This window comes from Pyrgilauda ruficollis, unplaced genomic scaffold (assembly GCF_017590135.1).
Source record: "Pyrgilauda ruficollis isolate IOZ18807 unplaced genomic scaffold, ASM1759013v1 scaffold89, whole genome shotgun sequence".
Taxonomy (NCBI): domain Eukaryota; kingdom Metazoa; phylum Chordata; class Aves; order Passeriformes; family Passeridae; genus Pyrgilauda; species Pyrgilauda ruficollis.
Genome location: NW_024530932.1, coordinates 397,681 through 423,427, shown reverse-complemented (window position 1 = coordinate 423,427; position 25,747 = coordinate 397,681). Strand labels below are relative to the sequence as shown.

General features: G+C 45.7%; 2 protein-coding genes and 1 pseudogene across 12 annotated transcripts in view; 2 read left to right on the top strand and 1 right to left on the bottom strand.

Moving 5' to 3' along the window:
* Positions 1-11,790, top strand: part of LOC121364738 (probable E3 ubiquitin-protein ligase HERC3) — a 43,441-nt gene extending 31,651 nt beyond the window's left edge. For all 3 annotated transcript variants that reach the window (XM_041488228.1, XM_041488227.1, XM_041488229.1), the window contains exons 16-25: positions 609-632; positions 744-833; positions 1,706-1,876; positions 2,504-2,647; positions 3,944-4,110; positions 5,221-5,287; positions 6,366-6,448; positions 8,517-8,700; positions 9,407-9,509; positions 9,971-11,790. In XM_041488228.1, the coding sequence (XP_041344162.1) occupies positions 609-632; positions 744-833; positions 1,706-1,876; positions 2,504-2,647; positions 3,944-4,110; positions 5,221-5,287; positions 6,366-6,448; positions 8,517-8,700; positions 9,407-9,509; positions 9,971-10,179 (1,242 nt within the window). In that variant the 3' untranslated portion in view covers positions 10,180-11,790. The remainder of the gene's footprint in view (positions 1-608; positions 633-743; positions 834-1,705; positions 1,877-2,503; positions 2,648-3,943; positions 4,111-5,220; positions 5,288-6,365; positions 6,449-8,516; positions 8,701-9,406; positions 9,510-9,970) is intronic.
* A 905-nt stretch (positions 11,791-12,695) lies between these two features.
* Positions 12,696-19,929, top strand: LOC121364740 (annotated as a pseudogene).
* Positions 19,827-25,747, bottom strand: part of FAM13A (family with sequence similarity 13 member A) — a 121,036-nt gene continuing 115,115 nt past the window's right edge. For all 9 annotated transcript variants that reach the window (XM_041488232.1, XM_041488234.1, XM_041488235.1 and 6 more), the window contains 3 exons: positions 24,624-24,820; positions 23,840-23,941; positions 19,827-22,956 (listed from right to left, as the gene is read on the bottom strand). In XM_041488232.1, the coding sequence (XP_041344166.1) occupies positions 22,830-22,956; positions 23,840-23,941; positions 24,624-24,820 (426 nt within the window). In that variant the 3' untranslated portion in view covers positions 19,827-22,829. The remainder of the gene's footprint in view (positions 22,957-23,839; positions 23,942-24,623; positions 24,821-25,747) is intronic.

The window sequence follows — 25,747 nt, the reverse complement described above, 5'->3', positions numbered from 1 at the left end:
AAAAAAAAACACCAAAAAACATCTGCCAAGGGATGCTGCAAGAGTAAAACCTGACTGTAGTGATAACTTTTGTGTGTGTTTTCATGGGCTTTGTAAGTGTTTGTGTGCTGTGCTCCCATCCTTTACTTTCCATCATTGAAATAGTGCTGCTGTGCTTACCTTTAGTGAGCATAACAATGAAGTACTGGCTTAAATTTATGTAAGGGATAGTTAAAAATGTATCAATATGGCTAATGATGAGTAATTTGCATTGCAGGGGTGTTCTTGTATCACCATGTAGTGGCCTTATGGTCTCTCCTGTTGTTTCATATGGTTTCTGCATTTGTTACTCTTCATAAGAGCAAGTTTCACCCATGGCAGACCAACACAGGATTCTGTGCCAGTCAGTCCTCTTAGTAATGTTTGATGTTCATGTTTTGAATGAGACTTGTGCATTTTCTTGAGAAGGAAGTTCCCATGCTTTTCTTTAAGAGGAAGAAAAATGGGTTGTTGGTCCCAAAGGAGGAAAATTTACTTTGGGTCAACTTTGGACTAGTCCATCCAAAAAAACCATGAGACACAAAATTGAAAGAGTAAAAGATTTTCATACTTCTCTTTTTCTTTCACAGAAAGTAAGGCCGTCAATCATGCAGGTAAGAAAATTGTTTAAAGATTGTTCTTATTTAAATTACTATATTGTTCCTATTTAAAGAAGTGCTTTGGAAGCTGTGGATAGGAACAGATCTTGCCTGTGTTTCTTGCAGGACGCTGTGACTCTCTGCTCTTACCCTTTCATCTTTGATGCTCAGGCTAAGACCAAGATGTTACAGACAGATGCAGAATTACAGATGCAGGTAATTACTCTCTCTCCCAGTTTTCCTGACATGTTTCTTTTTCTTTGCTTTTTGCAATGGTGCCTGCATGGAAAGGGTGTTAACTTGCGAGCTGGTGTGCAACACTTGATTGTTTCCATGGTATGGGAGAGCAGTGAAGCTGGAGCGTAGCAATCTCTTTGCCCCGGATACTGCAGAGGCAGTGCTTGGTATCTTCCCCTTCAAAATGTTTGTCTGGCAACATCACGACTGGCAGATGTACACATGGTGGAAATTTAAACTGTACAGGGAAGGGGTAGTTATATATTTATGATAATCCAAGGGTAAGGAGTAAGGTGAGGAGCTGTAAGACTGGATAAGCAGACAAAAGTCTGGGTAAGTGAACACTTGTTTTGACATTTCTGCCTGCTGCAGGAGTGGTTGTTCCTTCTAACAGTGAGGTGAGTGTTGTAGACCAGCTGCTGATGCTGTTTGTGGGTGCAGGCAGCAGCTGTTGCCAGCAGCCCACCCACCCAGGTGCAGTGAGGGCACAGTCCCTCCAGGAGAGTGCTGACAGCAGGTGTGCAGCTCCAGCACCCTGCAGGTGGCAGCCAAGGCAGCTCACAGCCAGGCTGTGACAGGGGCAGCTGGCCTCTGTGCCAGTGGAAATGCCCCAGTGCCAGGCACTGCTCACACAGGTCCCTCCTGAGATGGGCACAGCGTTGGGCACTGGCACACACTGGCAGGACATGCAGGCACACACACACTGTACAGAGGGAGCATGGGATTCTTGAACCCTGGAGAAACCAAAAAGGCAGAAAGGAGCATGAAGCATGTAGTTAACTGTTTTCCTTTCACAGGAAGAAAAAAAGGCTTAGGCATAGGCTGCTTTTCACTTCTCTTTTTATTTGCAGGTTGCAATAAATGGTGCAAATTTGCAGAATGTCTTCATGCTTCTCACCCTGGAGCCTCTGCTGGCCAGAAGCCCTTTCCTGGTACTTCATGTTCGCAGGAGTAACTTAGTTGGTGATGCTTTAAGGGAGTTGAGCATCCATTCAGACATTGACTTGAAAAAACCTCTCAAAGTAAGTTTCCCCCATATCTCTAGCACCCTCTCATTTAACAAACATTTCCGTAGCCTTTCAGCCATTCACATTACCTTTTCACCAGTGTGCAGTAACTTCTCCATAGGTGTTGCTCACAGGAACATTTGGTCTGGTCAGTGCAAGGAGTGAGTCTTTCTTCTGACCCCTGGAGTGCTTTGGCAGTGGATAGTTTACAAGAAGGCGAGCACAGGAGTTGCTCTCTTCTCCTGGTGTGTTCGGTGTACAGGGGCCAGGGGGGGAAGCATTTTGTGATATTATGCAATCTCTGTTTTGCCCTTCTGCGGGAACAGGCTGTTTACAATAGGATGTATTTAATCTCTGAGAGATTGCCACCGTCTTCAGTAGCTGCTGTTGTGCTGCTGCTTTGATTGTTGGGACAACAGGTGGTTATTTGTGATTGGCGTGAGGATTTAAACATTGTCAAAATAGCTGATTTGCCACCCCTGTTCCCTTTCTGTCCCTGCAGGCAGAGCACTGAAATGAGCTCGTGGGTTGCCATGGGTTTGGGCATGTTGGTCAGATTGCTTTGTGTGGCTCTCAGTTAGAGAGGTCTGATTCACTCAGTCTCAGCTCTGCATTCCTTCACTGTCCCTGCTTTTTCTACAGGTCATCTTTGATGGTGAGGAAGCTGTTGATGCTGGAGGAGTGACAAAGGAATTTTTCCTCCTGTTGTTGAAAGAACTACTCAACCCTATCTATGGCATGTTCACTTACTACCCAGAGTCAAACCTGCTGTGGTTTTCAGACACGGTAAGCCCTTGCCCTCGGTACATGCAGGTTGGAATAATATGCTGCATTTAAATGACAGGGAAGTTAGTGGCAAACTATGGGAAAGAAATGTTCTTCCTCTCATTTTCTACTCCTGATACAATGTGGACTCTATTTTCAGTTAGTGTAAATAGGTCCATTAACCTTAGTAGAATGGTGATGGTTGTGCCTGTTAAAGACTTGGCTCTCTCTCTTTATTCTTCTCCCATAATAAAACTTGTATTAAGGGTCAGGTGACAAGTAATAGTACTCTTATTATCATCAATGTGATGGTCATGTGCTGTTTTACAGAATGAGAGGTTTAGGTGGTAATGGCATTAGAGTTCTGTGTCTCCCTTGCTGTTCACATAATTGCAGCCAATCCACTTAGCCAAGCATCACTATCGCCTTCAGGATCTAAAGTTGTTAATGCTTTTTATGAGGAAGCTCTTAAGCAGCAAGGAGCATGGCTTGTAGAGGAAAGTTGTTGGTTTTAGAAGAGTGTGGAGTGCAAGATCTGTATTTGTCAGATGGCTGGAGATGGTGGTTTATGTCCTTTTCCTCACCTCCATAGGTAGCAAGGTGGGAAATGATGTTGTCAGTCTTCCCTTAAGGTGAGGCTGTCCTGCTAGGTGTGTTACAGGGAAGGAAGTGGCTGGTGCCTCCTGTAACTTGTGAACAGTATTACAGAGCATTCACTCATAATGTCAGTACTATGAAACAAGTATTTTGGCACCAGGAGTGATGACGGTGTGAGCACTGGAAATGAGTTGTGTATTGGGAGCATTTAACGAGCGTGGGCAGCCAGCCTGGGGCTGACACAGCAGCGTGAGAGTCGGTGGGTGAGGAGAAGGAGGCCTGTGCTGGCACCTCTGCTGGTGTGTCTGCCTGGGTAGAACTGTGCTGATGCAAAAGCTTTTAATAGAAAATAGGATGGGTAGTGGGGAGAGGATTGTTAACACATTTTCTTGCAGTACATAGACAGTAAACGCTGAAGCACCGTTAGTGTTTAAACGCAGAGGTGTTTGAAAAGGAACTAAAAGGCAGGTAGGGTGGAAAGCTGCTGTTCCTACAGTGAGCATGGCTTACAGAAGTAATAGAGCATGGTTTTTGAAAATTCATTTCTGTGCCACACACCACCAAGAAATTTACAACCAAAATGGCACCTGATGGTGAGCTCTCTGACTCTGTCCCGGTTGGAAAAGCAGGGTCTGGCTTCTTAGTGCATGGAGGAAAGGGTACTGTGCATTGCACCAGTGACAGTGTGTCTCATCAGGATTTCTCTGTGTGGTTTTGCAGTGTTTTGTAGAACACAACTGGTTTCACTTGATTGGCATCATATGTGGTCTTGCAATCTACAATTTCACAGTGGTAGACCTTCACTTTCCCTTGGCTCTGTACAAAAAACTCTTGAATGTGAAGCCCTGCCTAGAGGATTTGAAGGAGCTGTCCCCTACAGAAGGAAGGTATGAAAATCAAAATTTGCAGCTTTTCTGGAAGGTAGACCATCCAGCTAAGAACGGGAAGTGCCAAACTAGATAAAAGCTGATGAATAAAACACCTCCTAATCCTTTTGAGTGACTGACTAATTTGTGTGACTGTGAAAACACATGAGCTGGTGGTGGATTTTGTGTACGACTTCTCTCCCACAGGCTATTGGATCAATCTGGTTAGGCTCCCACCCTCCTGACCCCCAGAAGCTGGGTGCCAACACAGCCAAAAGGACACGCCCCACACCCCCTTTTGAGAGCAGGAGTGGAAGCCTGTCCCTGCCCTGTGTGGTTGTGTGCGTGATCCCGGATCCCAGCCTCAGCCCTTCCCCTTGAGCCAGGCTCAGACTAGCAAGCAGGGAGTTGTGTGTAGGGCTGTGAATCATCCCATCCATGAACCAGAGCAGCTCTGACCTGCTCCCATGACAGGAAGAAGTTGAATAGAGTGAAAGAATTACTTTTTCCAAGCGGTGTATTGAATTTTTTTTACCTAGTTGCATAGGGATACTGGTTCCTCCTGACACTGAGAAGTTAAGATCCCACCATCTGGCTGCTGTCTTATTTCTGTTTCTGAGTTGCCATCTGATTCATCTACACAAAATGACAGCTGTATTTATCAATAATGAGATAAAATGCCAGGAAGACAGCAGCAGGATTCTGAGGGGTAGCAGAGTATTTTCTATATGATGGGGCATACAGATACAGCCCACCTCTGTCTCTGCCTCGATTCCGTCAGACCTTTGTGTGGTGGTGACATAGAATTAGAACTTTAGAACTGGGAATGTAGTTCTGTTCCAAAGCCAGGATTATTAAAGGTGGTCCATGAACTAGGTAGTCATAGACTGTATTGATAGTTTCTGTGGACTGGCATTTATCCTGCTTCTAACAAAGCATCTCTTTATTTGAGGTGTATTTCTTTCTTACTGCTTCAGGTGACTCAGATTCTCTCTCTTGCAATCTTATTACCCACATGTATGATGCTGTTTACTTCTGCTGAGTTTGTTTTCCCTGTTAGAGGTATGGCTTTTAAAATCTCTGATTATTCTTTTTTTTTTTTTTTCTTTTCTTTCCCTACTTGTTGTTTAGGAGTCTCCAGCAACTTTTAGATTACCCTGGGGAAGATGTGGAGGAGACATTCTGTTTGAATTTTACAGTAAGACACATTTGGCATATCAGCTTTCTGATTACTATGGTACAGTTGAAGCCTGTCTATATTTTCCTGTGTATTCTGGCTGATTCTAAATGCCTATAGCACATAGCCATGCTAATCTTAAAATGTTCTTTGTTGTCAACTCCCTTCTTCTTTTGTATGTATGTGGTCCTAAAAACTGAGCTAATAAGTAGATTAAGCTGAGTGGTTTTCAAAACAGCCTTGTTGTCACTGTTCAAAGACCTGATGCTCTAACAGGTTGTGAGTGATGTGTTACTCTTGATCTGGATCATTTTTTGTCCATCTGTCCAAGGCCTGCCCTGGGGTAAAAACAAGGTACCATAAAACTGCTCCACACTGTGAAGAACCTTGCTGAGCAAGGAGAGTGATGCCCATTTCCTTTTTGTGTGAATGAGAGCACATAAACTCTCTTAGATCAAATTTACTTCTGGGGTGAGTCAGACCTGCACCTGACTGTGTCTCCTGCAGTTCAGAGCTGTAACTTGGGATGAGGCAATGGAGCCATTGTGATGGTAATGGAGGCTGTGTAAAAAAAGCATACCTTTAAAGTAACAAAAGAGACTCTTCTCCAAATTCTTTTTCACACATAAGGTCTCTTTTGTCTATGACCCTTTCACATTCTTTTCGGGTAACCAGTTAGTGTGCAGAGTGTAGGTTTGTACTGCTGCCATCCTAGGCTGGCAAAAGCAGGAAAATGTCTGTGTCATTTTTTCTTCCAGTGAGAAAGGATGAATTAACCCACTGAGTTTCTGTTAAAAAGGGAGTAATTTTTATTGCTGGAAGTCGTGAGCTTAGTTAAAAACAGTTGGTTTTTAGTTATAAATCTCTTGGGGCTTTTTCCCCAGGAAATGTACCTAAAATAATTTTTATTAGTTTCTAAGTTCACATTTCAACTTAATAGCAGTCCAACAGCAAATGTAGGTGATGGAGGGTGGTGAAGCACACAGGGTACTTGGAGCAGAGAACAGAAGTTCCTGCACATACCATTTTCTGTGGCTTTCTTATAGGCACATGCCGTGGAAAATACTTCTGGTAAAATTAATTTCCTGGTTTTGTACAGATCTGCAGGGAGAGCTATGGTGTGACAGAGCAGAAGAACCTGATTGAAGGTGGAGATAAAATCCTGGTGCAGAAGGACAACAGGCAAGTGGGGCACCTGTGGGGATGGACTTGTGCTTGTGGTGGAGTCATGTGCCACAGAAACTCTGGCTGAAGAGAAATGTGGGGGCTAATTAGCAGTCACTGCAAACAAACTTTAAGACCAGTTGCTCAAAAGTTACTGGGCACTTGAACAAAAATCAAGTTTTCATCATCTTTCTGCCAATGTTTGGAAAATGTACCATGCGCTTGGATTGACATCTTCCCTATAAAAGGCCTATAGTAGTTTTTCTCATTTTAAGTAGACATTTGAGACATGATTTTGGCCCAGGGTAATACCCCTGATGGCTCAGAGGGAAACTGTATGTAACCAACAAAACTGAGCCTGGCAGACTTGTTTGTACTCCTTGTTCTGGAGCTGGAAACTTTCCTTTGAGCATGGCCTGACTCCCATCCCTGATCACAGCCAGAAGGAGCTGCTGTACTTGGATCCCTTTCCATTTGACTGAACATCCCAGAGTTTTTACTAGCACAGCTACCATTCCCGCCCCCCCCCCTTTTTTTTTTTTTTGTCAGCTGCTGAACTATTTTCTTCCCATAATCTTGTAATTGGATTTCTACAAGTGCCTTTATTACTTGAAGCAGTCTTCACATTCTTTCTCTGCTGGCAAAACATTGTGATCCAGTGACTACTCAGCAGCACGGTTAGGGACTTGTACTAGGATTGCTGAAGACCTGGCTGGCCAGGCTGGAGATGAAGTAATTTCCTATTAATCTGATTATTTAAAAGGGTTTTGAATGTGTCTGAAGCCATTGCTATAGCAAAAGATTTGTCTTTGCTAACTTCTTACCTACTTTACTACTGCCCAAAATGGTTCAATTACACAGCTAAAGAGCTGCCTCCATGCAAAACCCACATGGGTTTCTAGCTCCCTGCAAAGAGAAGATGGACTTCAGGTAAAACAGAGGAGTGTTTAATCTACCCCTGCAACAGTGAAGGAAAGATAAAAATGCCAGTGTTAGGACCCTTTAGGGATTTTAGGTTGGGCATATACATTTAAAAGAAAACCTGCCTTTTTTTTACTGTATGCCATCTAGTACAAAGGAGCAAAGATGTTAGCTGAGAACACTTGGGAAGAGCACCAGGGTTAACTACTGGAACTGTTTATTAAGTCAGGATAGGAAACAAGGGAAGAAAATCCTTAAGGAGAAAGGCTAGTGTGTAGTTCCACCAGCTTAACATTCCAAAATTCAATTGCTTTATCCTGACTGGAGTACTGAACTCAAGCTAACCTCTAGATCCAAGTCTAGACATGACTGTCAATTTACCTTACAGTGCTTAATGACTTCCTCCACCTCTGCGTTTAGAGGCCAGGGACCAATTTGCCACCCTATGGCCTGAGTAGTTTGTTGTGTGCATGTCTGTGGGCACTGCCCTTCCTGTGTGAGGAAGGTTCATTGGGAACTGGGGGAATGCACAGGATTGCTGTAACTGACAAGTTCAGAGTAGGAAATGCCTGCATTTTCCCTTTCTCCTTTGGAGTTCATAAATGCTCTTGACACAGAGTTCATGACCGTAACAGCCAGAGAGGAATTAAGCAACAGTTAAGTGCTTAATCAGCTTGAATTTCCCTAATGCTCAGGTGACTATGGGGAAAATGACAATAAAACAAGTGCACTGGAAAATAACTCCCCCTTTGGTATATGATTTCTTAGTCCACGTTTTTGGTTTTGTTAATCTGCTTTCTTATTTCCTTTTTACTTCCTCACCTATCCCTCGCTGCTTTTGCATAGTGTATGTGGTCAGAACTCCATCAAATGGCCAAAATGTTTCTTCCAGCTGCAACCTCCTCAGCTTTACTGGTGGCAGAGAACCTGGGGGCCCTCCCATGCCACCACTGCCAGGGAATAAGCAGACACACGGTAGCCCTTGCTGCTGAGCACTCTGTCCATGTTGCAGGGACTTGGTGAGAGGAGGGCAGTGGGTTGAGGCTGCTGGAGACTCTTAATTGCAAAACACTTCACAAGCAGAAGCAGGAAAACTTGGCAGTGCTGCTGCTTAGACATATGATTAAAAGTGCTTTCCTCTGCCTGCTTTCTCTCAATGCATTAGGGAAGAGTTTGTCGAAGCCTACGTAAATTACATCTTCAACCTCTCCGTCCAAGAGTGGTACACAGCCTTTTCTACTGGCTTCCTGAAAGTGTGTGGTGGGAAGGTCCTGGAACTCTTCCAGCCCACGGAGCTCAGGGCCATGATAGTTGGAAACAGTAACTACAACTGGGAGGAACTGGAGGAGGTAAAGCTTCCCTCTTGTACTGTTTTTTATTTTGCACAGGTGCCAGGATTGTGCAGTTGCATGAGATGGGCATTATTCTGTGTCAGGAGATGGGATAAGCCCACAGTGCTTTTTTTTTCATGCTCCTTGTACACCTTGCTGTCACTCACGTGAAAAGTTTCTCACTGTGCTGGTCTGCTACAGATAAAGCTCAGGGAGGAAATTCAGGATGAGGAAGGACAGGGAGAAGGACTTCCATCTGCTTTTTTTAGGGATGAAATCTATGGCCAAAGGGAGGACACAAAGGGTCTTCACCTGTAGTAAAACTCCACTGCACAAGGGCAAAATCTACACAAGGGTTCAAAGGGGAGTCTGGTCACCCAGAAAGGGTTGTATCCTCTCAAAATCCATAGATCAGCAAGTCACTCACAGTGCAGAGTGTGTGATCCTGTTCATGAGTTCAGCCTGTGAAAAGGCACTCCAGAATTGCTCTCCACACTTGTAATTAGCTGAAAAGCAGAAGGCTGATGTCTGCCTTCCTCACATTGCTAGGAGAACCCTTGCCATGTCTTTGAGCCATGCCATTGTGCATCCCCCATCTTGTGTTTCCTTTCAAAGCTGTCAGGTATAGGTGTAATGTCAGATACTAGAAAAGATCAGGTCTGGGTTCTGCTTAGTCTTTGCTTTCTAGTGCCAGCTGAAAATGTGGTATTTTGGTTTTTAATAGAGCGCTGTCTATAAGGGAGACTACACTGCCACACACCCAACTGTGAGAATGTTCTGGGAGACCTTCCATGAATTTCCCTTGGAAAAGAAGAAGAAATTTCTCTGTAAGTACCTTGCAGTGGTGCAGCATCTCCTGGGATTGAAAGACTTGGGGGGGAGTGGCTGCAGAGCTTCATTGCATTCAGTTGGCTGATCCAGCATGAATGACAATATCTGCTAGTCAGAGCTGGGGCTTCCCTCTATTGGGTTTTTTCCCTTCTCTCCTGGCCACCTAGCTGCCTCTAGGTGGCCCTGCTTGAGCAGTGGGTTGGCCCCAAGGACCTCCAGAGGTCCCTTCAACCTCAGCCAGTCAGATTCTGTGACTGCTGGAAGGATAAAGGCCAGTTCGTGCCTGGCACTGGCCTTGCTGTGCTGCAGCTCCCCTGGGAGCCAGCCAGGCCCTGCATGGAGTCCAGTCAGGGCTTCAGCCCCTCCAGGCAGTGGGGCTGAGCTTTGCCTGGGTGCAGCCCTGGTGGGAGGTTCCTCACCTGTCCCACCTGCCCGGCCTCCCTTGTGCCTCTTGCAGTGTTCCTGACGGGCAGCGACCGCATTCCCATCTATGGCATGTCCAGCCTGCGCATCATCATCCAGTCGACGCCCAGCGGGGAGCAGTACCTGCCCGTGGCTCACACCTGCTACAACCTGCTGGACCTGCCCAAGTACAGCAGCAAGGAGATCCTCAGCGCCCGCCTCGTGCAGGCCATCGACCACTACGAGGGCTTCAGCTTGGCCTGACCCCGCGGGGCCAGCACAGACTCGTGGATGCTGAGCGACAGAACGATGGGCTTGGGCTTTATTTTTGTAAGGGAATAGATCTGAACTACTTTTTTTTCTTCTTCTTCTTTTTTTTTTTGTTTATTTTTCTGGGGGGTGGGTAAATAGAAATAATAATAATAGTACACATGATGCAGTCTCAGCCTGATGCTGCCAGCATTTTGTGGGGCTTCAGCAGGAAGAGGCTCTTGCTTTGAATTTTTTCATCTACTGAACAAAGCCAGTTCAGTGGGCATTTCTGTTTCCCCTCCAACTTGCATCACTGCCCTCCTGGCAATTCATGGTAGTTTGTTTTTGTTGTCCCCTTACACACACACACACACTCTTACCTCTTCTTTTAGTTCAGTTGAAATATTTTGATGTCCCTTGCATTGAGGGTATGGTGGAAACAGGACAAAATAGCGATCTCCTCTTTGAAAAGCTGTGATTTCCCCCCCACCACCCTTTCTTCCTCCCTTTTTAAATGCAAGCTGGTTCTTGCTTGCTTTGAATGGAAATATCTCCTCTGCCCTTCAGTCCTTGGAGGATGGTACTGGGCTGGGATGTCATTTGTGACCCCAGAGCAATGCATTAGTGATGTTCCACCTTTTTGCACCAGGATGTCTCATGGAAAATATGGTAGTTTACAGAGGTTAGTTTGTTTTTCTTCACTTGTCTTGAATTTTGTTTTCAAGCTTCTCAAGCCTCAGAATCCTTCTGGAGTGGGGTTTGTGTTCAGGCTTGTGGAAGCACAAACCCTGCCTATCACAGCAGGTTTCTCTGAATGCCTCCCTCATGTTGTGTTACTGTCCTGGCAAGTCTGCAGTCTCACTGGGTGGGCGCCCTCTTTTTCCATCCCAACAGCCCTGCTGCTCCAGTGCAAGGTGGGGTGGCTGCTTTTACTGCTGCCACCTTTGTCCAGAGGAGCTGTGTGTGTGGATGTGCGAGTGCAGGGTGTGTGGGTGTGGGAGGTGTGTGCAATCTCTCCAGTCTCATCAGGTCAGGTCAAAGAAGATCCCAGAGAGCCATAGCCCCATGTCTGGAGATTTGTTTGATCTTTGCAGTTAGGCTTACTTGCTTTGCTGTTTGAGAACAGCCCTCTCACTTGGCAACTGTTTGCCAGGGGGCCTGAAAGACAATCTCTACGAATTAGACTGAACATGCAGAAAAATCTCTACCTAAATCTGTCCTGTATGATTGGAGAGCTTTTGTCCTCTTTTCCTCAAATTACCCACTCATTGTCCCATTAAGTGAAGTTTGAATGATTTTTCTCCCTTCCCCCCTGCCATTTTTCAGATCTTGATGTAAATGTCATTTTAAGCCTAGGGTGGTTTTGACATTGACTTGTTATTAGGACATAGTATTTATGCACCATGTTCAATTTACAGTATTGAACTTTGCACCTCGTAACAAAAGGTTTTAGGCTTCTGGATTTTTCTTTTTTTTAAAGACGAGCTGTGGGCTACATCGAGAGCTCCCCAGCCTCTTTCTAATGCAGCATTGAAGACAAATATACAATTATATCAAATGTTTATTTTCGATGTGTGTGTACATAGTACAGTATTATGCAATAAATTTGATGTTTGATTCTGATGGGAGTGGCTGCCTTTTCATGTTGGGGAGCAAAGGAGAGGCTGCTTCAGGCACCAGGACTGCCTCTCCCCCTGTCCTGTCTCAGACAAAGGGGAGTCCTGCAAGGAAGAGCTTGGACTCGAGACCAGCCCTCAGTCATTCCATCAGTGCATGTCTGGTTAGACACATATATTGCACATATTTATTTGTTTAGGTGGATGGATCATATGTAGACACAGGAGTATGCACATATGCTCTTATATACAATGAAATGTGTGCACATTACTGTGTGACCTGTATTAGTGTGTAAGGTCTAGCTGCTGTTGCATCTAGTGTATATAGTCTGTATTTTGTATATAGTGGGTTGTGTTATTGTAGATAACACCTATTACACTACAGAGGTAAGTGTGTATATGTTTTATATATTACATAAATGCAAAATGTGTGTACATTTATATTTATACATCAGATATCTCTTTTCCAGTAGCAAGTGTCAGCCCTGTTCAGCTGAGGAGGAGGAGGCAGGAGGGGCCAGGGCTGTTGAGGACTTTATGAGTCACTTTGAGTTGAGCCATCTTTGGCAGCATCCCACACAGAACAGAAGCTGTCACCAAACACCTGCAGTCAGAATAGTTGTATTTTCTTGTTTCATACAAAACACAAAGCATACACATAATGTTTTTCAGTCCATTTATGTTTAAAAGGACACCATCGATTCAGTTTGAAGTTGCTTTTACATAAATCATGTAAACAGAGACCCGAGCCTGGAGTCACTGAGATGTCATTAGCTGGGGAATGCATTCCCAAGTTGCTTTTGTACACCAAATGCAGTCTGAAGAAAAGGGATTATTAACAAATTTTTTTCAGTCAGGCACCCACACCCTCCCTGATGCTGGCTTCTGCACTCAGCCAACCCCAATATTTGCTATACACCAAGTTATTTGCAAAACTAAGTGGTGTTTGATGTATGTACATATCCATTACTCTAGGAGCTGGTTCCCTGCATGCAGGTGTCCAAAGGGAAGCACAAGGATCGTACACTTACTGACCATACAAGGTCCAGGAAGTTTTCCACTCTCCATGCTGTCAGTGACCATGCAGGTTGGTGAAACTTGACTGCCCTCTCCAAGAGCTGGAGATGTTAATCCACTCCAATCTCCAAGGGCAAGAGCTTTTTCCATGAATCCTCTAAACGCAGGGCACCAAGACATGCAGCGGGTGTGTGGGGTGGGCTGTCCAGTGTGGACTCTCAGAGCCAATTCCTGTGTATTCCACCCCAAGCCAAGGGCCTCTGACACCACATGCTGTGGCAGCCAAAGGCACCAAAACCTTAGTGAACACTTGAGGGAGAAACAGGACGAGCCCAGGAAATGCTGCTTGGCCATTGGCACAATTAATTGTGCTACACCAGGCCCACTCTGCTTCATTTACTCCCCTTCTACCACCTCTGGGTTACTTTGTACTTCTCCAGGTAGTGGAATGGCTGCAGACATTTTTTTTAACTCGAACTGTAACAATTTTTGTGTTGGTGCCCAGCTCTCACCTTGGCAGCAGCCAACAGCTCCAAAGACAGCTCCTCAGGAGGGAGGATAGCTGGCAGCACTTACCCTCTGAAACTTGCACACACCAAAAATAACAACCAGTGTATCAGCAGAATGATTAAAAGGAAAAATGCTTTAATTTCACTGTCATTAACAGAAACATCCGTTATTCAACTGTTTATTTCGGAGTAAACAGAATAAAACCAAATGCAACTTGTTAGAATGACAAGTTTTCCCTCTGTCTTTCACTCCTGCAATCTTATTTTGTGCACAACCCATTCATGGCCAGCATTTGCATTTTAATGATTTATTATACCACAATGTGGTAACACAGACACGTGTCCAAGGTGGCCCCCCGTGCATGTGAAGCCCAACAGACCCTACTGCCATCCTACAGCAGACAGCTTTGTTCTAGTGACATGGAAAGAGGTTGTCTTACACTAAACAGCTTATTTATATTACATAAAGTACAATTTTGTGCAGTACTTCACACCTTTTTAAAAGCACAGTCTTGTATTTAATGTTCTCCAGTCAGTAATCATTGATGTTGGCACATCAACAAATCATCAAACCAAATGCACAGCTCTTGCTTAGATTGACCTGGTGTGGTGGGGCAAACATAATTTCTGGTTATTTGTGGTCAGTGGGAAGTTAAATCATCTGTATGAGATAGAGACAATGTTTTGTTTCCTGTGCAGTTTTTGGGAGAGGGGAGTCACAGCATGTGCAAACCCAGGACAAAGTTCAGCATTGGCACATGTCTTTCCAGGACTGGAATTCTAAAATTCACTTATTTCTCATAATCTTTTCTAGCAGTTCCCTTCACAAGGAGGCAACTGAGGTTTTGCTTTGTTTTTTGTCACAGGAAAGGACTTGAACAGTTCAAAAAGAGAGATGGCTAGACGTGGGTTTTTTTTGTTTGTTTTTTTTTTTTTTTTTTTTTTTTTGGGTTTTTTTTTTTTTTTTTTTTTTTTTGTTTTTTTTGTTTTTTTTTTGTTTGGTTTGTTTTGTTTTTTGTCTTTTAATGTACAGTCTCAATAGGTTTTGTTACTTTTAGTTTTCAAAGTTCAAAAATATAAACTCTCTAAAGTGCATAACTGTACTTACATTTCATAGAAACTGTCTGAAATTCTAGCAATATACCATGTAAACAGCAGTAACTAAGCATCAGAAAATGCTACAGTCTCATCAGTTTAAAAATAAAATTGACTGTTCCCTACATATAATTTATCAAGACTTGTCAGGGGAAGAACCCAGCTCTTGGGGGTGTCTTAGGTTGCAATGCAAGATGTAACCAAAAGTATCTATTCTGTTACCAACTGTTAAAACCAGGTCAGGCAGTTTTCTTTTTCTCTTCCACCCCAAGTCCTCCCTCCAGGGGTGTATCTTCCATTAATGGGCCATTGAGTGTCACTGCATGACTGATAAAATTACATCATCCCATTGCGAGATGCTCTGCCCAGGGGGAGGAGCCAAGCATTCCTGCCTGGATACAATCTGATTTTTGGAGCACCACAAGCAGCCTTTTTCCATTGGATTCCCAGAGAAGACCAGGCCTATCTACACCACCACTGGACCTTCAGAGGAAAACTACACCCTTCTACAGGACCCCTGCTTCAACAGAACCACATCCATCACTGCAGGAGAACTGCAGCCACAATTCCAATTGGACTGCTACCAACACCCTGACCCACAGGGTGTCAGGTCGTATTCTGACTCTGTCAGTGTTTTTGTACTACTGCATTTTAATTTTCCTAGTAAATTGTAGTTCTGACTTGGGGTCTCCCACTGGTTTGCTTTCAAACTATCACAGGGAGTCCGGTTTCTTTCTTTTTGTTCCTTTTTACTTACCGAATTTTTTCCCATAAGTTGCTAGGAAACATGAATGACTGGGTTCTTCAGAAGAACAGGGTACTTAAAAACAAAAGACTTGGCCAGCCTTAGAGGAGGAGGGCATCTGGTTCCACTCCTCCTCTCTGGGAATTTCTCTCCAAGGGGCAGAGATACCACAAGTATCGGGCAGGTAAAAGATGGGGCTGGGGCAGCTGCTGGCTCTCTGTTGGCTTTGGAGGATGGTCGGAGCTACTGTTTGGGGAACGGAATTAGCTCCCACTGCTGCCTTCCCAGCTCCCAGCTCTGCTCTGGTCCTGCTTCAGTTTCGTGTCACTTCCACGATCATGAGCAAGAAGAAGCTGTTCCTGGGCATGCCCGTGCCCCTGGGCTACCTGCCGGGGCTGGGCCGTGGTGCCATGGGTTTCATCACCCGCTCTGATATCAGCCCTGTCCGCGATGCCAACGACCCTGTGGATAACCGGCACGCCCCGCTGGGCAAGAGAACTCTGGGGGAGCAGATGAAGAAGAACCAGAGAGCAGATGATGATGACGATGGAGATTTGAATGACACCAACTACGATGAGTTCCATGGCTATGCTGAGAGCCTGTTCTCAAGCGGCCCCTATGATGATGAAGAAGAGATGCTATTTATGCAGCTTTGGATAAGAGGATGGATGAATGCAGGAAAGAAAGGAGGGAACAATGAGAAAAAGAGGAAATAGAAAAGTACTGTATGGAATGACCCAAAATTCAACAGCAGTTCTCAGACTTGAAACGGAAATTAGCAGAGGTTACTGAGGAGAAGTGGCTGAGTATTCCAAAGACTGGGGATGCCAGGAACAAGTGGCAGAGGAATCCTCGTTATGAGAAGCTGACTCCTGTCCCTGACAGCTTCTTTGCAAAGCATTTGCAGTCAGTGGAAAATCACACTTCTGTGGACCCACGCCAGACACAATTTGGTGGACTGAATACTCCAAACCCAGGGGGAATGACATCAGGCTTGATGACACCTGGGACAGGTGAATTGGATATGAGGAAGATTGGCCAAGCCAGGAACACCTTGATGGATTTAAGGCTAAGCCAGGTGTCAGACTGTGAGTGGCCAGACTGTAGTGGACCCAAAAGGATATTTGACAGATTTGAATTCCATGATTCCCACACATGGAGGAGATATCAGTGATATCAAAAAAGCCCGTTTGCTCCTGAAATCTGTCCGAGAGACCAATCCTCATCATCCACCAGCCTGGATAGCATCAGCCTGACAGGAGGAGGTCACTGGCAAACTCCAGGCGGCTCAAAACCTCATCAAGAAAGGAACAGAGATGTGCTCTAAGAGTGAGGATGTCTGGTTGGAAGCCTGCTCGGCTTCAGCAGGGAGATGCAGCCAAGGCTGTTGTGGCCAAGGCTGTGCAGCACCTGCCCCGGTCTGTGCGGATCTATATCAGAGCAGCAGAGCTGGAGACACATCCGTGCCAAGAAAGATGTCCTTAGGAAAGCCCTTGAGTATGTTCCAAAGTCGGTACATTTGTGGAAAGCAGCTGTGGAGCTGGAGGAACCTGAGGATGCCAGGATCATGCTGAGCCGGGCTGTGGAGTGCTGTCCAACCAGTGTTGAACTGTGGCTGGCACTGGCAAGGCTGGAGACATATGAGAACGCTCGTCAAGTCTTTAACAAAGCCCAGGAGAATATCCCAATGGATTCATCACATCTGGATTACTGCTGCCAAACTGGAAGAAGCCAATGGAAATACTCAGATGGTGGAGAAAATCATTGACAGAGCCATCACATCTCTTAGGGCTAACGGTGTGGAAATCAACAGGGAGCAGTGGATACAGGATGCTGAGGAATGTGATAAAGCTGGAAGTGTGGCCATGTGCCAGGCAATCATGAGAGCTGTGATTGGGATTGGGATCGAGGAAGAAGATCAGAAACACACCTGGACGGAAGATGCAGGCAGTTGTGTTGCTCATAATGCCCTGAAGTGTGCCCAAGCCATTTATGCCTATGCCTTGCAAGTCTTCCTGAGCAAAAAGAGTGTGTGGGCTGCGAGCAGCCTACTTTGAGAAGAACCATGGAAGCAGGGAATCCTTGGAGGCCAAAAAGAGTGTGTGGGCTGCGAGCAGCCTACTTTGAGAAGAACCATGGAACCAGGGAATCCTTGGAGGCTATTTTGCAAAGAGCTGTTGCTCACTGTCCCAAAGCAGAGGTGCTGTGGCTCATGGGAGCCAAATCCAAGTGGCTGGCAGGAGATGTGCCAGCAGCCAGAAGCATCTTGGCCCTGGCTTTCCAGGTCAACCCCAACAGCAAGGAGATCTGGCTGGCTGCTGTGAAGCTGGAGTCAGAGAACAGTGAGTATGAAAGAGCGAGGAGGCTGCTGGCAAAGGCTCGCAGCAGTGCCCCCACAGCAAGGGTGTTCATGAAGTCTGTGAAGTTGGAATGGGTGCTTGGGAGTATTGCTGCAGCCCAGGAGCTCTGTGAGGAAGCCCTGAAGCACTATGAGGGCTTCCCCAAACTGTGGATGATGAAAGGACAAATTGAAGAACAAAAAGAGCTGGTAGAGAAAGCAAGGGAGGCTTATCATCAAGCATTGAAGAAGTGCTCCCATTCCATACTCCTGTGGCTTTTGCTGTCCCGGCTGGAGGAGAAAGTCGGGCAGCTGACTAGAGCAAGAGCCATCTTGGAAAAGTCTCGCCTGAAGAATCCAAAGAATCCAGACCTCTGGTTGGAGTCTGTACACTTGGAGTACCGAGCTGGGCTGAAGAACATTGCTAACAGTCTGATGGCCAAGGCACAGCATGAGTGCCCCAGTTCAGGAATCCTGTGGTCAGAAGCAATTTTCCTTGAAGCGCGACCGCAACGAAAGACCAAGAGTGTGGATGCTCTCAAGAAGTGTGAACATGACCCATATGTCCTGCTGGCTGTGGCCAAGCTGTTCTGGAGTGAGCATAAAATAACCAAGGCCAGAGAGTGGTTCCACCGCACAGCGAAGATAGACTCTGACCTGGGATGCCTGGGCCTTCTTTTACAAATCTGAGCTCCAGCATGGCACAAAGGAAAAACAAAAAGAGGTGAGGAGCACTGTGAGAATGCTGAACCTCGCCACGGGGAGCTCTGGTATGATGTCTGCAAGGCCACAGAGAACTGGCAGAAAAAGATTGGAGAGATTATTGTGCTTGTGGCAGCAAGCTGAAAAATACATTCTAGAGTGTGCTGGCCGCAGCTGCTTCAGAGGTCTCTGTAGGATGTAACCTGCCCATTCAGTGACACAGATTTTGAAGGACAGTGTTGCGGGTTAGCTTTCTTTCTTTTTGTTCCTTTTTACTTACAGAATTTTTTTCCCCGTAAGTTGCTAGGAATCATTAACAACTGGGTACTTCAGAAAAACAAAAGAAGTGGCCAAGCTCAGGGGAGGAGGACATCTGGTTGCATTTCTCTTATCTGGGAGTTTCTCTCCTAAGGGAGAGATACCTCGAGAATTCAGAAGGTGGAGGGTGGGGCTGGGGCAGCTGCTGGCTAGCTCTCTCTTTTGGCTTCAGTGGAGGATGGTTGGAGATGCTGCTTGGGGAAGAGAATTTGCTGTTGCTGCTGGAGCCCAGCCCAGAGCTGCTTCTTATTTTCTGGGTGAGCCTCTGCTTGTGAGAGCAGCCACTGAGCTGAGACCTTATTAACACTTACCTCACCAAGAGAGGGACCTGTCCCCATCTGCTCGGGTGCCCGGGATCCTGAGCTCGCCCCTCTCTGCCCTGCTGGGAGCTGTGCCACCTCTGTCCCACCCCTGCTGCCTCTGGCACTGCTCCGAGCTTTCCTGCACTGTGGCTCCCCACCCCCTGCCTGCCCAGGCATCCCGCGGTTCCAGCCACAGCTCCAGAATAGCTTCTGATACATCTCCTCTACCACCTGGGATTTATGTTGATTCCTGCTTGCCCAGCTTGCTGCTTCTGAGAGTCCTGCTGGGACACTGGGATCAGCTGCCCTGGGGGTTTCCCTTCAAAGCACTTTTTGATCCAATTTGTCAGCCCAGTTAACACCCCCCAAGGATCAGAGGAGATCCCATCTCAGGAGATGGGAACTCAGCACCTCTGAAAAGCCAAGCCCTAGGTCAGCACACAAGTCCTCTGGACTGTTTGGAAATACAAAATTCAGTCTTTGCTGGTTTTATATGGAGCAGGCAATTCTGCAACTAATAAAAAACCAAACAAAGCCATCAGTCCCCATCCCAAGTGCTTTCACTAACACATCTCTGCCTTACCCAATGTCCTGGGGTGACTTTATGATGCCTGTATCCCCAGTCATCTGTTCCGTTTATGCTGGGTATTAAGTTCTACACCTTTAAGGCTGGTTCCAAGAGTGAAGGGGGCGGCAGGAGAAGTGCAGTTTGCTATCAGAAGCTGTACTGGCTGCCCTACATCTGGCTCCTGGACTGTGTTGTCTGCAGAATGAGCTCTCTTTTGCTTTTTAGTTAGTTTTTAGCTAGCTGAAGCAGAGAAGTTCCCTGGACTGTGGCTTTTCCTTTTCTTGGAACTGTTCACAACTGCTTTGGACCAAAATCTCAGAAGAACACCGGGAGTTCACGCCTGTGGCCCACCAGAGCTGGGACGCTGCATTCCAGCACCAGAGGGACTGAGAGACATGCAGTGAGCTGAGCTACACCCCACAAAAAGAACTTTCTGAATTTGCCATCACTTCAGAACAACAAGAGGTTTTATTGTTTGGTATTGTTCATTTTTTATGTTTGTTGGTGCTTTTCCTGTTAAATAAACAGGTTTTTTCCACTTTTCTCCAAGGACATAATTTCCCAAACCAGTTGGGGCAATTTGCCCTAACCAGGACACCCATCCTGACCAGCAAAGGGCACGTGCAGCCCATGACCGCCTTTGGAAGAGTTCAAGGGATCCTGAAGAGACCAAAATAGAAGCAATTTTGGCAAGAACACACACAGCACACACAGCAAGTGAAAAGGGATAAAGTATCCTTACGTAAGTACCACAAACTAAATACAACTATTTGTGAACCCACTTGCCCTTAATAAAGAAGGAAGGGGGAGAAGTTGTTCTGGGAGTCCTTTTGGCTCCTCTGGTGTGACATGCATGAGGCCTGGCTACAACCAATGCTGGATTTCATCTTGCTTATTTGGCTTCTGTACATTGGCCGTGATCCCCTGGGGAGCTGAAGAAAGCATTACAGAAGTGCCCTCCCTTGGTATCAGGGTGGAGCCTGGCTCAGGGCAGACCAAGGGGTGCACATAAGCCTCTGGAGTGAGCCCAGGTGTCCCAGGCTGGTGGAACTGTGAGCCGTCAGTGACTTGGTGTCCCTGAACGTGGGGCCTTTTTGTCCTTCAGGCAGCATCTGTTTGACGTGAGCACCTTGTTGGGGGTTAGGTTCATTTTATTTTGTTCCTTCTTACCTATAGAATTTTTCCCATAAATTGCTAAGAAACATTAACTACGGGGTACTTATGGATACTTAAGAAGAACAAATAAGTGGCCAAGCTCAGGTATCTGGTAGCACTTCTCTCATCTCGGGGGGTTTCTCTCCTAGGGGTGGAGATACCCTGAGAACTGGGCAAGTAAAGGAGCGGGGGCAGTGGCTGGTCCCACTCTCTCCCTCTCAGCATCAGAGGATGGTTGAGCTGTTGCTTACTGGGGGAGAATTCACTGTCACCGCCAGAGCCCAGCCCAGAGCTGCTTCTTCCTTTCTGGGTGGGCCTCTGCTTGTGAGAGCAGCCACTGAGCTGAGACCTTACTAACACCCACCTCACCAAGAGAGGGACCTGTCCCCATCTGCTCGGGTGCCCGGGATCCTGAGCTCGCCCCTCTCTGCCCTGCTGGGAGCTGTGCCACCTCTGTCCCACCCCTGCTGCCTCTGGCACTGCTCCGAGCTTTCCTGCACTGTGGCTCCCCACCCCCTGCCTGCCCAGGCATCCCGCGGTTCCAGCCACAGCTCTAGAGCTTCTGATACATCTCCTTTACCACCCCAGGATTGTTTTACTCTTTTTTTATGAGAGTGCTGCTGGGGCACTGCGATCAGCTGCCCCAGGGTTTGTGGAGCACAGCCTCTCTTCCCTCCCTTCCCGCCTGGGCCCAGCCGCCATCACCGTGGGCTCCTGGAGCCCGCGCCACAGCGCCCCCTGCAGGCGCGGAGGAATCATCGCACCTGCCAGCCCGGCCGGGAGCCAGCAGCGCCCCTGCTGGCCGCGCCTGGAACTGCACCCAAAGGCACAGCGCCTACGGCTGAGAGAGGGGCTGGGACTGGGATACTGGGATTTCTGGCTCTGTTTGGTGTTAGTGCTGTGTTGCTGCTGTTTCTTTGTTTTATTATACACACTAGTAAAGAACTGCTATTCCTATCCTCATATCTTTGCCTGAGAGCCCCTTAATTTAAAAAAATTATAGTAATTCTGAGGGAGGGGGTATACATTTTCCATTCCAAGGGAGGCTCCTGCCTTTCTTGGCAGACACCAGTCTTTCAAACCAAGACACACTTGAATCAGGTGTCCCAGGACTTTCTTTTCTGAAAGTCAGAAACAATAAATTGTCAAAGCTTGTACTCAAGACAGGTGCCCTTTCCACAGGCAGAGCACAGCTCCATGCTCTCACTTCCCTGTGGTATCCTCTGTACCGCCTACACTGGGAAGAAAAGCCCATCCTCTGCTGCCACCATCAGTGTTGCTGCTGCAGCCCACACAGGGGTGATGTGCACAAAAGAAGAAAATTTAGGTGAGTGAGTTTGTGGGACACCTGTGTGGACTGTTCAGCTTGGGTTCAGGCGTCCGTATCATGATGAAGCACACGTACTAATAGGGTGGGTCTTCCAGATATCCACCACATATTTGACACCAGATATTTAACCAACCACCAAAATCCCAAGGGATTCTGACTTAAAGCATTTAAAACCTCTTCTCTTCCCTGTTGCCCAAATGTGGTCAGAAGGTCTCAGTACCCTCCAAGCAGAACAAGCTGGTAAGAACCTGGCTGCATGGTTCATTTTCTTTACTACCCCAACCATGCAGGTGCTTCCTTCTACTTCAGTTGAATTGGCCATCAAAAACATGGGAAGAAAATTCAACACAAGCCTGGGCAAAACTGCAACTCACACCAGCTCTGCCTGATGATGACCAGGAGATTATTACAGCATTTCTCTCGAGCAACAGAAGATGCTGGACTCCAAACAGGTCAAAGTCTGAGCAAATCTTTACTGTAGCTACAAGAGAATAGTCTTGGTGCTGCCTGACCTGTGTCCTAACATGATATTGGTCAGGGCACTTGTCTGTTCAACTCAAATAGAAGCTATTTGATGATTTCATTACTGTTAATCCTATTTTGCCTCTTGCTATGATATCCTGGGAAAAAAGAACAGCATGGCTGGCTTTGATATTCTAAATATTACAGGATCTGTAAGCAAATCAAAACAGAAGGATCCCTTCAGTGCAGTCACTGAGCGCAGTGTTGTGTCTCCTACACTGGCAAACTCCATTTTGGGCATCAGGCCTGGAGAAACAGTGGGCAACAGCAAATGTAGAGAGTTACAGAAATCCACTTTTCTTCCCTCTCCCACCTCTGGGAATGACCCTTCAGTTCTCAGGGAGCTCCTCAGCTCTCCCAGTCAGGCTCCCGCTGCATCCACTTCATGCATTTGTCCGTTTGGTGCTCTCTCCTCTTTGTTTATTGGCAAAAACAATCTCCTCCTTTACATGATCTTGGAGCTAATATCTCTCTTACTGATCAGGACTTCCAGCAGCCTCAGCTTGGCCTTAACCTGCTTGTATTCATTGTACTCTTCAGCCATGGGAGTGCGATCTTCTTTCTGCACATTCCTAGTGGGAGTGAAAGCAGACCATGAAGATTTCTGTAACAGGAGGCCTCCCTCAGCAGCTTCCCTCTGTCCACCAACAAGACCTACAAAGCAGCTCCTCTCCCCCACTCCTGATCAGGGAACAAGACCAAAACATTTATCCTTAGAGAGAAAAAACAAACAAACAAAAAAAGGGGCAAAAAGGAGCTGCTCCAACAAAGTGTGGGATGCTTGTGTGCTGAGGCTGAGCACAACCCCACAGTTCCAAATGCAAAATCCTACTTGAAACATGCCCTACTTCCCTAAAATCACCAGCTCTGCAAAACAGCTGGAAAACACTTCAGGAGCCATCTGAGTGTCAGCCTGTAAGCCTGGCAAAATAAAATACAGCCTCCTCTGTCTTAGCACCACAGCACTTAGACAAACAGGCACACTCATGCAAAAGAAAGATGGTATTTGATCATATTGCTCTTAGCTTACAGGAGAATTTTAAATTTTCAATGATTTTACAAAAGCCCCTAAGGATGATGGCTGGCAGCAAGAAACAGACAAGATAATTGAAGAGTATAAATATATGCAAACATTCTATCAGCTCGTTAATGACGGACATTTTCTTAAAAAAAATAAAACCAATTACACTAAGGCAGAAATACTTGATAAAACTAGTGTCTGAATAGCTCACAGATAAGCAAGAATAGGACAGAAATCACTAGGGAAAAAAACCTAGTTATTTTAACATTGAATAACTCTTCCACATTCTAAATGTGGGTAAAGCAATGATAATGAATGTGAAGAAGAAATACGTAATACTAAATTCAGGTAACTTTCCGTATTTGGAGATCTTAGTAGATGCAAAACAGATTAAAAGTAGCTGAAGAACAAAGAGGCAACTGAAAAATTGTTACCTTCCATTTTGTCGGAAAAAGTTATCTTCAAAGTCTCTCAATTTTTTTCTGATTCGCTTTTTCTCTTCCCTGACTTCTTGGAGCTGCTCTAACAGTTCAGGGCTGTTGGGTTTAAAGATAAATGAGATTATCCAAATCAAACAAATGCAATAAAAACAGGAAACATACAGTAAACCTACAGATGTTTAGTTGTACATATGCCAAGCAGTGGAGCTGCTCCTGGAAGCAGCTCTGGTAGCCTCACATTACTTGAAACAAAAAGCTCTCTGAATTTAGTGCAGCAAAATGATCATAATCTTAAGCTGCAGCTTCTAAGGAGGTCAAGTGTGCACTTCACAATTTACCACTAACTTCTATGAAACTTATCTTCTGCAGATGGGCCTGGGTTTGGTGACTTTTTATAGGATCAAATTCAATGGTCACAACTTAGGGCTACCACCCACATGTGTTTGCAGCAGACTTGAAACTAGCAAAGCTAGTTCCATTTCACCTCTTCAAAACATGAAAAACCTTCTGGAGTGCAGGGTTTTCATAATAAAGGCTTGCCACTGGTGCAGTTACTATTTAGAGATGGAATCCAAAGGTGCATAAGCCAAGTATCAGTATCAGGACAAGGTAGTTTCTTCCCAAACCCCTTCCTATGAGAGTCTATTGCATTTAAAAATGAAACATAAAAACTTATGGCTCAGATCATAAATAGAAAAAACCCTAGACACTCTTCTACAAATAAAATGCTATATCAGCAAGAAATAACTTTTTGTAGTTGCCTGTGAATTCAACATACATGGATGCTTCATGGAGATTTGAAAGCCCCATATCCTGACTGCTCCTAGATGGCATCTTATCATCCACCGGGGAAACAAAGCCGTCAGCATCATCTTCTAGTTGATCCAAGAAGCTGCGCACACTGACATCTGTTTTTATGGTAATTGTGAGATCTGGCTTCACATTGCTGTCCTCCTCAGACCCCTCCTCTTCTTCCTACACACAGGGACAGAGAACCCCCACCAGAAGACAGGTTATTGCTTTCCTTCTCAGGAACAGGCTCCTCCTCTCACCACATGCACTCGGGAACAAGAAGTGGAAAGGCAGAGCAAACACTTCAATTGCCAAGCAATACACAGGACACCAGAAGACCATCAGTAAGACATCCTAGAACCAAAGCATGACAGAGAAATTGCCACCACAAACTCAGATTGGTTAAGGAGACCCAGAGCAACACAACGGAGAGAAAAAAATACTTGGGGTTCAGAACAACCTGTTGCTTTGTTTAGTTGGTGAATTCTGACGAAAATGAACCCATTTACAGATGTTACACATATTGTCCAAAGCACACCAGCCATCCTCTGCATTTCCCTGCAAACATTTCCTAGCATAGAGACTGCCAAGTTAAAATGTGGAATTTTCTCTCAAAAGATGTAGCTCAACAGCTCTCTCTAATGGCTGAACTCAAGACCTCAAATGCTCATACAGTGATATCAGTGAGCTCAGATGAGTCTTACAATTATCCAAATGTGGGATATGATTGAGTGTCAAAGGACTGCTGCTGCTAACATGTTCAAACATTAGCTCTGACCATTTTGCTGGACTACACTAAAAATTGGACTGGAAACTCTGCAGAGTGCATTTCCCATTTCCTCAATGCACACTGATGAATTGGTTGTATTCCAATTTTAAAAAAAAATTATAGGCATGAGATTTGAAAGTCCCTGCTGCACTTGGTATTCACCAGTTCTCAAAAGTAGGGTTTGTATTCACTGTGTTCTCAAAAGTAGGGTTTGTCCTGAGACACTGTCCAGAAATAATTTTAATTATCAGGGAACAAGGCCCAGTCTCTTATGTACAGAGACGTTTCTAGAAGGCAGTTTTCAACCTTAATGTATTGAATGAGGCTACTTAGAGAAAGCA